Below are 15,793 nucleotides of genomic sequence, written 5' to 3'. Positions count from 1 at the left end.
CATGAAACTACTAAAGTTGAGATTAGAGAGGGACAAGAAAGAACCAAGGGCAGATCTTGGGGGAAAACAAGGGAGGTAGAAAAGGAAGAGGAACTCCAGGAGGAATTGTTAGCAGTGAGGTGAGAAGATCACGTCTAACAGAAACCAAGGGCAAGAGTGTCAAGGGAAAAGAAAGGGCTGTCAACAATGCTGAGGAGCACTGCCAATGGCTTCTTGATGCATATTTAAGAATAAATACTTATGCTTTAACATAGCATTGAAACTCCCTCAGATGTATGAGCAACAAGTTGAACAAAGCATTTAACAAAAATGACCTGTGAAAACTCCTTTATTAAAGCTTAAACATCTTTGCAGGTCTATCCCTTTTTACAAGGTAGCTAATGTGTAGGACATGAGACCTGAAATACTTTAATCCATTCATTCAACTGGTCTGTCATATCAAATATCTATCATATCAAAAGTCTAACATATAAAACACAGATGGTAATATTATGGGAATATACCCAAGAGCTCATGGTCTAACAAAAAAAAGAGACAGCATTAGCACAAACAAGGTAGATATCATGAAGCCTAAAGGTAGATACAAGGTAGATAAAAGGTAGATATCATGAGGCCTAAAGGAGTAATACAGATGAAGAAATATGTGAATTCAGGAGAGACATTACTTCACTCTGAAACTCTGATCAATGAAGAGTAGGCCATTGGAGTAAACATGGCTGAGCAGAAACTTCCAGACTTATTCCTGCAAATAGTAGTAAATCACTTAAGACATTTATTCATTTATTATACTGTAATCAAGTACCTACTTTTGAAATAGGAATGCAGTTTTCATATATTAGATGACATTATAGTTAGGCCCCCAAAATAATATGAATGTGAAGCATCTGCTGGTTCTACAATAATAAGTAGACTGCTCTTAATTGGGGTAAAAAGCATGAAAGTCTTAATTCCTATGCTTCCCCGAGCCACTTTCTAATAGCAAAGATTAGACTGCCTACTTGATCTACCTCAAGATTATTTCCAGAAGGAGAAGAAAGAAGCTGATTTTTTTCTCAAACTATCCAGTAGGAACAAGAGGGCTAGAGAGAGTCTTTCTGTAATAATTTGCTGTACATTTTCTAATTATTAATACAGTGCTAAAAAAGGCTTTATGAATTTTGATGAACTCACTTACTGGCTATTCAGGAAAATGAGCTTTGAATGGTATGTCAGGGATGGTAAAGATGACAGTCAAAATAGATAGTCTGCATTTATTTGCAAACTGACAAAATTACATCACAGGAAATTCTGCTTTGAGCCAAATGAGCTCAGTGATGCCAATAATCAAAGAAACGGAACACTACAGTTTCCATATATCTGAATAAGAAGTCCTCGGATACAGCTTTGAGTGGGTCCTAACCATGAAATGTGCTGATAGGTGGCTTCTGTTGGCTTTGAGCAAGTGTCAGGTCTCTGACAGACTATCTACTTTCAGACCATTTCCTTATAACCATCTGCTTCCATCTCTGCTTAACCACCCATCGGCCTGACACAGGTTTCTCAGCCGGTGACAAAACATCACATCTCTCCCACATGGATAATTGAAGGGAAAAAATTGCCAAAAAGAAAGCAACTGAACAAACCAATAACTCGTTGCAATTACAATGAAATGAAACACTATGGGTTTTTAAAAGACAGGCTGATTCTTTCATGGTGCTCCACAACCTCAGCCACATAGGCTGATGGCAACCGTTGGGTCCTATCAATAGAAGGTTACTGAATCAAGTCTGTTCCTGACTATTTATATTTTTTGTTCACTTCAACAACTTACTTCTCCATGATCATTTCAATTAGTTATACAATCCAGTGTTATCACGAAGGCAACGCCAAAAACTAGATGAAAGGGTCTCTGGTCCTGAGTGTCTGATCTTATGGACACAGACTAATTCTGTACTTGGATACTGTATTTTAAAAAGAAAAAAATCCTTTAATCCACATTTTTTGATTATCTTATATAAGGGAGTAGGAAAGCAAAAATAACTGACAGTTGTTTGGCTACTAAGTGCCACGTATTTTATCTTTTTTATCCAGTTTCCATCACATCATGACTTACACACACACACACACACACACACACACACACACACACGGATTCTTAAAACTTATAGGGATAGGAGAACCCCAAACTCTATATGAACACAGCTGCCACAAGCTACCTGTAATGTTCCAGGGCAGATACACTGCCCAGGAATTTATCCCGCTGCTGTTGAGAGGCGAGTTCCAACATCATAAAGAGTCTGGGTAAGAAGTTTGTCCTTCTGGTATCTTCAATAATGCGAAGCATTAGAAGCCTAGCTTTATCTATATTATTTCAGTATTGTGCTGCTAGAGCAAAGAAAATGATCTAAATGTACAGTGATGAGGGAGTGATTCAATCAGTTATGGCACATGCATAAAATGGAATGCTACACAGCTTATTAAATGTTTTTGAAAATCATTAATGACATGAGAAAATGCTTACGATAAATGTCATGTAAAAAAGGCAGGATCAACGTGAAAAATAAAATATTGCAATATGTAAGCATGTATTTCATTCATGAATAAGACAGCAATTATCTTCAACTCGTAAATATTACAAGTTGTTTTCATTTTGTATATTCCTTCGTTTTATAAATCTTCTAAAATTAAACTACATTGTTTTTATAATTTACAAATATTTATGCAATAGATACGAAGTTTATCGATACAAGCAGAAGAGATTAGAACAGGAGCTCATATGCATCCTTCACATTAATGTTTCAAAAAGATGACCAAGGCCATCTAGCCTCATCTTCCACCATACTCCTTCCACAGATGGGGTGTTCTGAGACTTGAACTGACCTTCCCTCTCTCTTGCATAGGAATTAAACTCTCCTTTCTGCCCCTGGACAGTAAGCATTGTTCACGTCTCCCCTCCCACTGTTGCCATGTCTAAGTCAGAGTCTCCTAAAGAGCCTGAGCAGCTGTGGAAGCTCTTCATCAGGGGTTTGAGCTCCAAAACAACCGATGAGAGTCTGAGGAGCCATTGTGAGCAATGGGGAGCGCTTATGGACTGTGTGGTAATGAGAGACCCCAACACCAAGCACTCCAGAGGCTTTGGGTTCGCCACATACACCACCAGGGAGGAGGTGGATGCAGTCATGAATGCAAGGCCACACAAGATGGATGGAAGAGTTGTGGAACCAAAGAGGGCTGTCTCCCGAGAAGATTCTCAAAGACCTGGTGCCCACTTAACTGTGAAAAAGATTTTTGTTGGTGGCATTAAAGAAGACACTGAAGAACATCATCTAAAAGATTATTTTTTTGAACAGTATGAGAAAATTGAAGTGATTGAGATCATGACTGGCCGAGGCAGTGGCAAAAAGAGAGGTTTTGCTTTTGTGACATTTGATGACCATGATTCTGTAGACAAGATTGTCATTCAAAAATGCCATCCTGTGAATGGCCACGACCATGAAGTAAGGAAAGCCCTATCAAAGCAAGAGATGGCTAGTGCTTCGTCCAGCCAAAGAAGCCGAAGTGGTTCTGGAAACTTTGGTGGTGGTCGTGGAGGTGGTTTTGGTGGGAATGACAACTTTGGTCATGGAGGGAACTTCAGTGGTCGAGGTGGCTTCGGTGGCAGTCGAGGTGGTGGTGGATATGGTAGCAGTGGGGATGGCTATAACAGATTTGGTAATGATGGAAGCAACTTTGGAGGTGGCGGAAGCTATAACGATTTTGGCTATTACAAAAACCAATCCTCAAATTTTGGACCCATGAAAGGAGGAAATCTTGGAGGCAGAAGCTCTGGCCCCTTTGGTGGTGGAGGACAATACTTTGCCAAACTACGAAACCAAGGTGGCTATGGTGGTTCCAGGAGCAGCAGCAGCTATGGCAATGGCAGAAGGTTTTAATTACTGCCAGGAAACAAAGCTTAGCAGGAGAGGAGAGCCAGAGAAGTGACAGGAAAGCTACAGGTTACAACAGATTTGAGACCTCAGCCAAGCACAGTGGTGGCAGGGCCTAGCTGCTACAAAGAAGACATGTTTTAGACAATACTCATGTGTATGGTCAAAAAACTCGAGAACTGTATTTGTGACTAATTGTATAACAGGTTAATTTAGTTTCTGTCCTGTGGAAAGTGTAAAGCATTCCAACAAAGGGTTTTAATGTAGATTTTTTTTTTTTGCACCCATGCTGTTGATTGCTAAATGTAATAGTCTGATCATGACGCTGAATAAATGTGTCTTTAGAAAAAAAAAAAAAAGGAATTAGACTCTCCTGCCTATCCTTTTGCCTTACAAGGCTCCTTCTTTCTGGAACACACATTCCCTTACTTTGACTCATCAAAATAATATTTTTGTCTCATCAAAATCAGGCTCTTCTCAGATCTTATTATCCAAAATGCCATGCCAAATTGTCTGGGGTCTAGTTCTCCTGCTGCAATTGCTGTTGAAACTTCCACAGTCAGTTGAGTGTCTGTTAGTCTCCCCCCCCGCCCACCTGCACAGCTTTATTGAGAAATAATTGACTTATAACATTGTGCAAGTTTAAGATAAAGACTTGTTGACTTGACATACTCATATATTGCAAAATGATTATCACCATAGCATTAGCTAACATCTCTATCACTTCATAAATCTACCATTTCTTTTTTTCTGGTGAGAGCATTGAAGATGTATGCTCTTAGCAACTTTCCAATATATACTACTTTTTTTTTTTTTTTTTATAATAAGAGATCAGTTTATGGTTAATGGTATCGGACAGACCGGGAAGGTACCAGGGCCCATAGTAATGAGCTTCCTAGCAATAGACTAACAGACTTACAAGCAAACAGAGGGACAGGGAAACAAATCCAAATGGCTGAGAGACCCAGGCCCAGCCTCGGTGGCTGTGCCTGGGCCCCAGTTCCAGTTCTGCCCTGGGAACCTGGGGGATGAGCAGGACCTACAAGTGCCTCAGTTCTTATAAGGCTCCCATCTCCTCACTCCCTCCTGTCCCCTACCAGCAGGCTGGGACTTCTCACATGTGATGTATTTCCAGGGCTAGGGAATGGCTGGTCTGGGGGTGGGAAGGCAGAGGCTATGGTCTGTTAACTACGGTCACCATGCTGCACATAGATCTCACGAACTTACTCATATAACTGGAAGTGTGACCTTTTGATCAACATCTTCCTATTTCCTTCACTCTCTGACCCTGGTAACCACCATTCTACTCTGTTTGTGAGTTCAGCTTTTTTAGGTTACACATCTAAGTGAGATCAAACTATATTTGTCTTTCTCTGTCTGACTTATTTCACTTAGCACTCTAAGGTTCTCTAGTCCATCCACATTGTCACAGATGGCAGGATTTCCTTCTTTCCCATGGCTAAATAACTTTCCATTGTGTACATAACACATCTTCTTTATCAATTCATCCCATTGAAGGGCACTTAGGCCGTTTCCAAATGTGAGTCCTCAGAGGGCCTGAATATTACATTATTCATCTCCGAGTCCCATTGTTTGTAGGACACAGTCTGGTGTACAGTAGCCCTCAGAAAATATCTGTTGATCTCTGACAAATGCATCCTCAAAAGACAGGACTGAGTCATGAGTGGGGAGCATCTGAATTCAGATATGAGTGTTTCAAAACAATGGAAAGAGCATTAATGAAATAAACTTACTTAAGCCATTGTTTTTCTTCAAAGGAAATGGTTCTGTCATGGGCTCAGGAACTTAAGTGTTGGTCTTTTAAAGTTAGGTCCACAGTAACCAGCACAAAGCAAGAAGAATCTTTGGACTTATAGAACATCACAGGGGCAGACTTAAAAGATTCAGCTACACAGGTTTTTTTGTTTTGTTTTGTTTTGTTTTTTGGGGGCTATTTAAGGAATATGGCATATACTGCTAGCTGTCGTTTTATTAATCAATTAATCAATATTATTAACCAATTTTATTAACCAATTAACCAAGATTTTCTTTCAGTTATGCTAAAAATAACTGCTTCAAAACTTAAATTTGAGATTTTAAAGCTACACTGCAACTATTAAATTTGTCCCGCTTTTTAATTGGAACTATTTCAAATATAACTCATAAAAATAGCTGTAACACACAACTATAAAATTAAGCACTCTATACTTCTAATTTCCTATAGAAAGTGATTAAAAAAACAGAAAAACCTTTGTTAAATCACCTTTATTTATACCCTAATGGCATGTTCTCCCTAAACTATGGAGATGGCCTCTGTAATTCTTTATGCTCTGCTATCTCCTATGCCAATGGAGCAAGAGAAATTCCTCAACAAGGAGAGTGAAATTTATTAGATAGGCAGGGAAAATTAATTGATAAATTCATTTGCTGTAAATTTTTCTAGCCACATATTTAAGTTCTTGTTATTTTGAAAAGAAATACAGTCATAGAACCTACTAATAAAGTAAATTCCTAGAAAGAATAAGAATAAAAAGAGTTATAAAATGCTATTTATGTCAGAGATTGCTAATAGTTCACAGGAATCTATTTCCTCTTCTTGCTTGGCACACAGCTAAAATACCTGAGTTTCAGCCAATGACATATGAGCAGCCAATGCTTTAGGAAGCGGATTGCTGGCCTCACCCTCTTTCTTCCCCTTCTGTTGGCTAGAGGCAGTTAATAAGGTCCTAGGAAGTGGAGTAAGGGGGTAAGGGAGGCAAAAGGGAGAAGGAGTTTGATTCCCTAAACTTCATGTCAATCAGAAACACTTTAGACCAGTATGTGAAAAATAAATTTCTAGTGTGATTAAGTCATAATGTATTTTGGCTCTATTATTCCCCTAATTCAATACTATACTCCATATAAACTACCTGAAACCTATATCTTTCAAGTTCATATGTATGGGAAATCTATATATTATTTGCCCTGCTTTCTTATTTCGTCTCCCCTGAATATGGATGTTATTTTTTTCTAGAAGCATATGTAAGATACATAAGACATATATGACCATATTTATATTAATTAATATATTCATTCATGCTATCACTTTGAGAACTTGCTATTTAGTAGATCTTGGAAATACATGAATGGAGAGAACATGGGACCTGACATTGAGAAGCTCATAATGTAGAAAGCAAGAAAGACTGCTGTAGCAGGAGTATAACCTGATGTATTAATATGTGTGCTTCTTAGTTAACTTTCCATTTTTTCTTTGAATGGAAAGTAATTATTTCCTCTCCTATGGGTCTTCTCTCCCTCGCCAAGTATCCATCTCCAGCTCACACAGAGAAAATTGAGCCACCCACTTTATAAATAGCAAAGTCTGAAAAAATCAAAAAGGTAATCTCAGATGGATTGAATAAGAGTGTTTGGAAAACCAGGAAGGGATTTGATGAAGAGATGATGCTAGGTCTGGGGAATGATCCAGAAGAAGGTATCTATGAAGGTAACATAGATAGGACCTGATGCCCAACTTGAAATGGAGAAGCCCACAACAACTGTGTTAAAATCATCAGATAAAAAACAAGCAAATGAAGCAAAAGGTTTTGATTGAGTAAGACAATGCACCCTCCGGGAATACTGTCTCTTAGAATCCCCACAAAGAAAGTGAAATTATCCTGAACACATAACCTGGAGGGGCTCAGGAAACACAGATCACACATGTAAGCATCTTCACCTATACTTTGAGGAGACTGACCCCAGAAAATGACTGGTCTGTTTGCTGATAATCAGGGATTCACAGTGCAGAGCTTTTGGATATCGCTTTTAATACAAGGTCTGTGGTGAGTCTGAAATGCAAAGCTATTCAATTTTTTAAAGTTACCTTTGATCCCTTAACTATATTAACTAAGTATTTTGCTCACTACATGTAATTTGATAACATTTTCAGATACAAAAAAACATAAAATTTTCCAGAAGATTAATTTTATCAAATGGGTAGATTGGCAATTTTGGTTTGCTTTCCCACATGTCTCTTCATTCTTGAACATTATGAAGTAGATTAATAATATCCATTATAGCCTGTCCTTTTAATTTTTTAAGATTATTTATTTATTTTAGAGGGGTGGGTGAGGGGTAGGAGAGGGGGAGAGAGAGAGAGAGAATCTCCAGCCAACTCCATGCTGCCATGCTGAGTGCAGAGCCAGACGCAGCGCTCCATCCATGATCATGAGACCATGACCTGAGCCAAAATCAGGAGTTCTACACTTAACCAACTGCACCACCCAGGTGCCCCCTGTCCTTTTAAATGATGATCCTGAAATTAAAGTCCTATAATCACCTTCTAGAAGGGTTTCTCAAAAGCCTCTACACAATTATTTTCTCTAACTGATTGACCCAAACTTTCTCTCTAGTCTGAGTGTGTTTCTAGAATTTCACAGAACTCTTCCACTATGGGATCCTTTACAAATGAAGCTAATTATTCTGAAATTTTATATGTGATTACTGCCTTTTCCTAATTTAAAAAAGAAGACTCCTACAAATAGTTACTATTATTACTCACAGCTCTCTTCATATTATATAGAATTCCCCACAAGGAAGGCATTTACAAAGTGATTTTTGGTACATGACATTAAGATATGAAAACATGAAAAAAAAAGAACAAAATGAGCCAGTTACTTGTGCCTACATTTTGAGGAAACCATTCCCCAATCTCCACATTGATAATAGTGTTATTTTTCTCAATGTCTTAAATTATTGCTGTGACTTTCAAATTTTATTTTGTCATAGGCCAAGGATCTCAAATGTACCATAAAACATGACCTATAGTTTGGGATCTCATTGCAGAGGGTTTAGTTGGTCATCTTCTATTATCTATTTTATTTATCTCCCTATTTTGATGGGGCCATGGAGGGCCATGGAGGGTTGGTTATAGTTGAACATTTCCTATAAATGAATCTCTTCATCTCTATCTCCCAGGTTGACTCATGACCTAATATAACCTTTGGCCTTAGGAAGGCAAATTTCTAAATATATATATAATATACATATATGTAATTTTACTGTTTATAAACACATAGCCAACACATAGTACATCATTAGTTTCAGAGGTAGTTTTTTTAAAAATATTTTTTATTGGAGTTCGATTTGCCAGCTTTTAGTATATAACAGCCAGTGCTCATCCTGTCAAGTGCCCCCCTAAGTGCCTGTCACCTCATCCCCCCACCTACCTTCCCTTCCACTACCCCTTGTTCATTTCCCAGAGTTAGGAGTCTCACATGTTCTGTCTCCCTCTCTGATATTTCCCACTCATTTTCTCTCCCTTCCCCTTTAATCTCTTTCACTATTTTTTATATTCTCCAAAGGAATATGACCATATGTTTGTCCTTCTCCAATTGACTTACTTCACTCAGCATAATACCTTCCAGTTCCATCCATGTTGAAGCAAATGGTGGGTATTCATTATTTCTAATGGCTGAGTAATATTCCATTGTATACACAGACTACATCTTCTTTATCCATTCATCTTTTGTTGGACACCGAGGCTCCTTCCATAGTTTGGCTATTGTGGACATTGCTGCTATAAACATCGGGGTGCAGGTGCTCCAACGTTTCACTCCATCTGTATCTCTGGGGTAAATCCCCAGCAGTGCAATTGCTGGGTCATAGGGCAGGTCTATTTTTAACTCTTTGAGGAACCTCCACACAGTTTTCCAGAGTTGGCTGTACCAGTTCGTATTCCCACCAACAGTGCAGGAGGGTTCCCCTTTCTCCGCATCCTCTCCAACATCTGTGGTTTCCTGCCTTGTTAATTTTCCCCATTCTCACTGGTGTGAGGTGGTATCTCCTTGTGGTTTTGATTTGTATTTCCCTGATGGCAAGTGATGCAGAGCATTTTCTCATGTGCTTGTTGGCCATGTCTATGTCTTCCTCTGTGGGATTTCTGTTCATGTCTTTTGCCCATTTCATGATTGGATTGCTTGTTTCTCTGCTGTTGAGTTTAATAAGTTCTTTGTAGATCTTGGATACTAGCCCTTTATCTGATATGTCATTTGCAAATATCTTCTCCCATTCTGTAGGTTGTCAGAGGTTTTCAATTATTTATCAGTTGCATATAACACCCAGTGCTCATCACATCACATGCCCTCCTTAATGCCCATCAGCCAGTTACCCCATCTACCCCCAACCTCCCCTCCAGAAACCCTCAGTTTGTTTCCTATGATTAAGAATCTCTCATGGTTTGTCTCTCTCTCTCTGATTTCTTCCCATTCAGTTTTCCCTCCTTTCCCTATGATCTTCTGCACTACTTCTTATATTCCACTTACGAGTGAAATCATATAATTGTCTTTCTCTGATTGACTTACTTCACTTAGCATAATATCCTCCATTTCCATCCAAATCTATGTAACTGATGGGTATTCATACTTTCTGTCAGCTGAGTAATATTCCATTGTAGGTATATACTACATCCTTTTATCCATATTTTAAAGATTTTATATATTTGTGCGGGAGGGGGAGAGGAGGAGGGAGAGAGAGTCCCAAGCAGATGCCCAGCAGGGAGTCTGACACAGAGCTCAATCCTATATACCCAAGATCATGACTATAGCTAAAACCAAGAGTGCAACACTTAACTGACTGTACCACCCAGGCGCCCCAGAAGGTAGATTTCCAAGAAAATACTCTGTTAGTTTTTGATAGTTGTTTGGTTGTTTGGCTTCACATCCATAGTCAGGTAACCTTATTAAATGCACTCAAGAATTTCTACCACAGTGAATACACAAAATGTGCTTTCTTCTAAAAAGAATTTTTTTAAATGAAGCAACCATTAATGTAAGCATAATGCAAAGGAAAAAATCCAAATTTATAGTGATTTACACACTGCAATGGTTAAAATAACTAGCCTATTATAGAAAGTAAATCACAAAATAAAACCATGGAAGGCAATGAATTGGACATTGGAAGAATAAAAGGGGTTTAGCGTTCCAAAGTAATGAGAAAGCTGATTTCCAAACACATATTATTCTACGTGCTCACATACTATTCCAAACACACAGAGATATTCAATTGTTTTCTTCTAGAACCTAAAGCCTGAGCATCATAGCTAATTTATCCATGCTAGTCCACTCAAGATTATTTTGGGAGTGATGGATGTGCTCACTATTCTGATTGTGGTGATGATTTCACAGGTGTATAATATACATAAAAACTTACCAAATTTTATCCTTTAAATACATGCAGTTTATTATTAATCAATTCTAACTCAATTAAGCTATTAAAATGCATAATAAAAAGTAATATGTGTTCTCAGCTTAATGTGTATATACAATAGACAGAAAGTGGTTTTTAATCATTTAACGGTGCATAACTGTCAACAACTGAGCAATTTCCAAGTTTTGAAGTTAACAAACCGTCCCTAGAAATGGAGCCAAAACTGGCAACAGAAATTAGGAAATTAGTTATAGAGATTGAGGAGTAATAAAGGTGGAGGAGTTTGTGTAAAGGGAAACTGTGAGCCTGAGAACTGTAGAAGCCATGAAAATGGTGGGGGGTACTTAACAGAAACACAGTATTTTAACCTCACAATAAGAAACAGAAGTTTTGTAAGGGTATCAGTTTAGGAACACAGGCTGAGAAGCCTCCTTTTAGGAATGGGGAAACCATGTCACAGGGGGAGGAGCCCTACAATCCTGAATACTGATTGCACTCAACAGATCAGTCCCCATGGGGTGTTGGGCAGCTCAAGGCAGAACTGGTTGGGGTTTATGTGAAGGGTTGGTGGGCAGCAGGCTGCTCAATTTTTTTTTTTTTTTTGAAATCAATGAGCCTATTTATGGAAAGAAGACTCTTGAAAGGGCTAGAAGGTCAGGCCCAGTTTGAGATGGACTCTTTTTTCCCTCTGAGGACTCTTGCACTTACTACTAGTTCATCATACGTCTCCTAACATAACTGACTTGCTTTATAGCTATTTTGGCATGTGCCTTACTAAAACCAACCCTCTATTTGAGCTCATAAGACTACAGTGGAGAGCATTTCTTATGAATATTTGATCCCTCATATTACTGACAAAAAATTCCGTGAAAGAATAAAATTAATGTTAGTAGGCTTTCCTTAAAGCTCATTAGTGCTGTTTCACAGCTGACACCACCATCTACTTCAAAGACTCTCTGCTATGAACAGAATCAGCTGTCTAGTTCACCTAAGTAGAGTGGACATCAGAATCCCATAATTTAAGCACAATAACCTTTTAACCCATGATAAATCTCGGGCTCATTTAATGAAAAGTTGCAGAGGCCAGTCTGACAGAGAGCCAAGAAATTCGAATGCAATCCTCCAGTTCAGAGAGCTCCTTGGGCTTGCCTACTGTGTGATTTAACTTGACTGAGTTTCTGAGCAGCCCATCTTAGCAGGAGATAAATCCAACAGCAAATCTGCCTTGGGGTGGATAACATAATATTTATCTTTCATTGCCCACTTCCCGAATTTTATCAGTGGGGGACTGATTGAAGAGAGGATGTCTAGGTACCAGACACTAGGGTTCTGGTGAGGTTAAGCTGTTAAGGCTCACAGACTCTGGGCACAAACATACTCATGGTGCACGCTGCCTTCAGGTCCACTCTGTCAAGCACAGCAGTTGGAAAGTACCGGTCTGCATTATTGATAAGTTACCAAAATAAGCTCTTTGAGCTTCTTTGGCCTCCATAACACACAGAAGAGGAAGGGCACAGTCTCTCTAATTTAACGATTCTAATCCAGTGTAGCTGGCAAGATCCAAAAGGGAATAAGGTCTCTGCAATTTCCTTCAGTGTGTTTCTGTCCAATTCAATCAAACAAATGTTATTAGAGTCTAATAAGTTCCATATACCACATTGGACACTGTGGATTCAGCAACAAATGAGCTAGTGCCCATTCCAAGAAAGTAGGTGCTTATCCAGAGGGGCTCATCTAAAAGCCTAACCAGGAAAGAAGGATGAGCAGAGCTTGCCCTTAGAGATGGTGGCGGTGTACAACATTAAGACATATGAGAAACATGCAGGGATGAAACAAACCCCAAACCTGGAAGGCAGTATTGCCAGGTCATCAGTCCAAAGGGGCTAGGAGTAGGAGGAGAAGTCAGATGTATAACTGAAACTGAAGAAACAGAGAAAGGGGGAATCAACCTGGAGAGATTCTTCTACCTAAAGAAACAGACATTGACAGTTTTATAGCAAGCTGGTGCTTCCCCAGGGATATGAGGGGATTTGTTAAGAGCACTAACCCAGTGAGATCCGGCTCTTCAGAAGCTAGTTTAGTAAGTACAAACATGTTAACAACTCACTAGAGATACATTTTCAAGGATTATGATAGAGGTATGCGCTCTGCCAGAAAGGCTAGGCAAGCAAGTGACTTCTAAACTAATTAGAAAGACAAACTGGTAAAGGAATTCCAAACACAGGGAACAGCTGATGTATAGATACAAGAGGATGACAACGATTAGAAAAGACTGAGTGACTCAGTGTGGCAGGTGCATATTTATGTGAGGGGAAGTAGCCAGAGACAAGGTTACAGATACAAGGTGGGGCCAGATGATGATAGGAGTTATTTCCTGGAGCTCAAATTTTAGATATTATCCTTAAAGCAATGTAGAGACAAACAAGCTTTTGAGTAAAGGCTGTTCACTCAAAGTGGTCTCTTGAAGCTGTCTTAGCATGCTGATGGCTGCAAGAAGCAGATAACAAGCTCCCATGGACCCCTGCTCATTCTTTTCCAAAATGCTCTGGTTCTAGCTTTGAACCTGGGTTGTTACTCTCTGCTTTGGGCAGTTTATGGCTTGGCTATTTCTCCTCTTTGCCTAGCTTCTTTTGGATTACAGATTATTTACTGAACTCTGATCTGGTACTCCCCCCAAGGGGCAACTGCTCCCACTAACTGCCAAAACAGTATGATGAAACAAAAGCAGAAAGCATCAGTATTCTTTGTCTGGTCCTAGCCTCTGGAATGCTGTAAATGAAGGGTAGGAACATGGCCAGATCTGTTTGGAGGTGGATTAGAGAGAAAGAGAAAGATGGTAGGAAGAAAGGTAACTTAGAGGAAGGAAGACCACAAATGATGACAGCAGGGAGGATCGGTGTTGATATAATGAAGAAGTAGAATATGACAAGACTTGGTGTCTGCTTCATGTTGAAGGTAGGAGGGAGAGAATAATGGGAGATCATTTTGATGCTGAAATTTAAGTATCCTATGAGATATGTAGACAAAGATGTACAGCTTGCCATTGAAAATACGTATCTGGGGTTTATGAGACACTGGAAACAAAACACAGATTTGGTATTATTTGATATATACTCTTGTAAACAAAGCCATGAAAGGAATTGCTACAGAGAGTATTCAAGATAGGAAATAAGACTGAGGAAGAGAAATAAAAGGAAGAAGAGAACTAGGAAAAAGCACCTTCAGTAGTAAGAGGAGGAACGGATTTCAAGAAAGAGAAAATTGTTAACAGTGTCAAATGGGTTAAATTGAATGGAAGTATAAGAGAGGCCAATGGAGATAGCAACTCAGATGGGAGCAAGGGGATAAAAAATTAAATAAGCTGAAAAGTGAATGAAAGGTCAATAAAATGAAGACAGTGAGTATATATTACACTTCAAAAAAAGGTGACCATGAAGGAAAGTAGAGGGGTATGTTGGTATTTTTCAAGGAAAGGAGGAGCAAAGATTCACAGGATATTTTAAGATAATAAAACTTGAGCATATTTACAGACTGAAGAAATGGGATGGGTAAAAAAGGAAAAACTGAAGATGCAAGTTCAGATAATTGAACTTTAATCCCATGTTTCTATTTGAGCGCATAAAAAATAATCCATAAAACACTTTTTTTTAAAATTCTTACCTGATGTTCAAGAAAGAACAAGACCGAAGGTAAAAAATGTAGCAATAGAAAGAACAGAGAAATTGTAGGTGGATATTTTTTCTTCTGCCTCTGCATCACCAAAATCCCGAGTCCTGAACTAAAGGCAGAGAGCACTGCTTTAGGGGTGATCTATCACTTGAATATGCATAAATGTACTAATCCTACTTCCAGTAAATCATCATTCATATTTTTTGGGAAAGGGTGACCCTGCATAACTGAAGACTAAGTCTAATTAAGTAGACATCATATATACCATTGAAAGATATATTCCCAAATAATTACTAGATAAGAAAACCCATTAGCTATTAAAGCTATGCCGAACACAACTCAATCTTTCTTTACTGATTTAGAATGAACTTACAGCGCCCCAGGGCCATCATTATAAATATTAATTCTCATTGAATATATAGAACTGTCAGTTCTATTGATATTCATAGTAGAAATGGCCTTGTGTATTTTTAGACTTGCTAAATACATTGAGAGATAGGTTGGAAGAAATAAAAGGTTAATGTCAGAGATAGCCCAAAATACAGAGAATTGTCAGTATGCTTCTGGGTCCCTAAAATGCTATGATTATTTCCTGTGGAAAACTTCCCACTGTGGTTATCAGTAATTTTATTATAATAAATTTACTACAGGTCAAGAATATTGCATATAATGATGTATATCCCTAGGACAGCTATTTTGGGAAAAAAGTAATATATGAGATGACAACACATTTCCATGGTTTAATGAACTACTTCGTGATAGCACATGATGGACCATTTCCGTTTTCATGTTCAGTCAACTGTATCATTACAGTAATGAAAGGATATGATATTTGACTTACTAATTCCAACAAAAATTGTCCCTAATGTTGTTTTTATGTTAAAAAAATTTCAAGTCAGGAGGCAAATGCTATTAATACATATGAGTGAGCTGCACCTGCAGGAGAAAGTATCTGACAACAAAATACATATATTTTTGTAAGGGGGCAGCAAAATAAGCTATAGTCAGGAAATTCTTTATTGAGGGAAAAGACA

The 15,793-nt window shown here is 38.5% G+C and overlaps 2 protein-coding genes across 4 annotated transcripts in view; one reads left to right on the top strand and one right to left on the bottom strand.

The window, feature by feature from the left end:
- Positions 1 to 15,793, bottom strand: part of NELL2 (neural EGFL like 2) — a 319,702-nt gene that overhangs the window by 35,432 nt on the left and 268,477 nt on the right. The gene's annotated exons all lie outside the window — the stretch shown is intronic.
- Positions 2,946 to 4,258, top strand: LOC144297594 (heterogeneous nuclear ribonucleoprotein A1-like). Its single transcript, XM_077871855.1, has one exon. The coding sequence runs from the start codon at positions 2,946 to 2,948 to the stop codon at positions 3,909 to 3,911; it is 966 nt and encodes a 321-aa protein (XP_077727981.1). The 3' UTR covers positions 3,912 to 4,258.

Source organism: Canis aureus, chromosome 25 (genome assembly GCF_053574225.1).
Source record: "Canis aureus isolate CA01 chromosome 25, VMU_Caureus_v.1.0, whole genome shotgun sequence".
In the NCBI taxonomy this organism is placed as follows: Eukaryota; Metazoa; Chordata; class Mammalia; order Carnivora; family Canidae; genus Canis; species Canis aureus.
The sequence above is the reverse complement of the archived record's forward strand: the minus strand, read 5'-3'. Positions and strand labels throughout refer to the sequence as shown.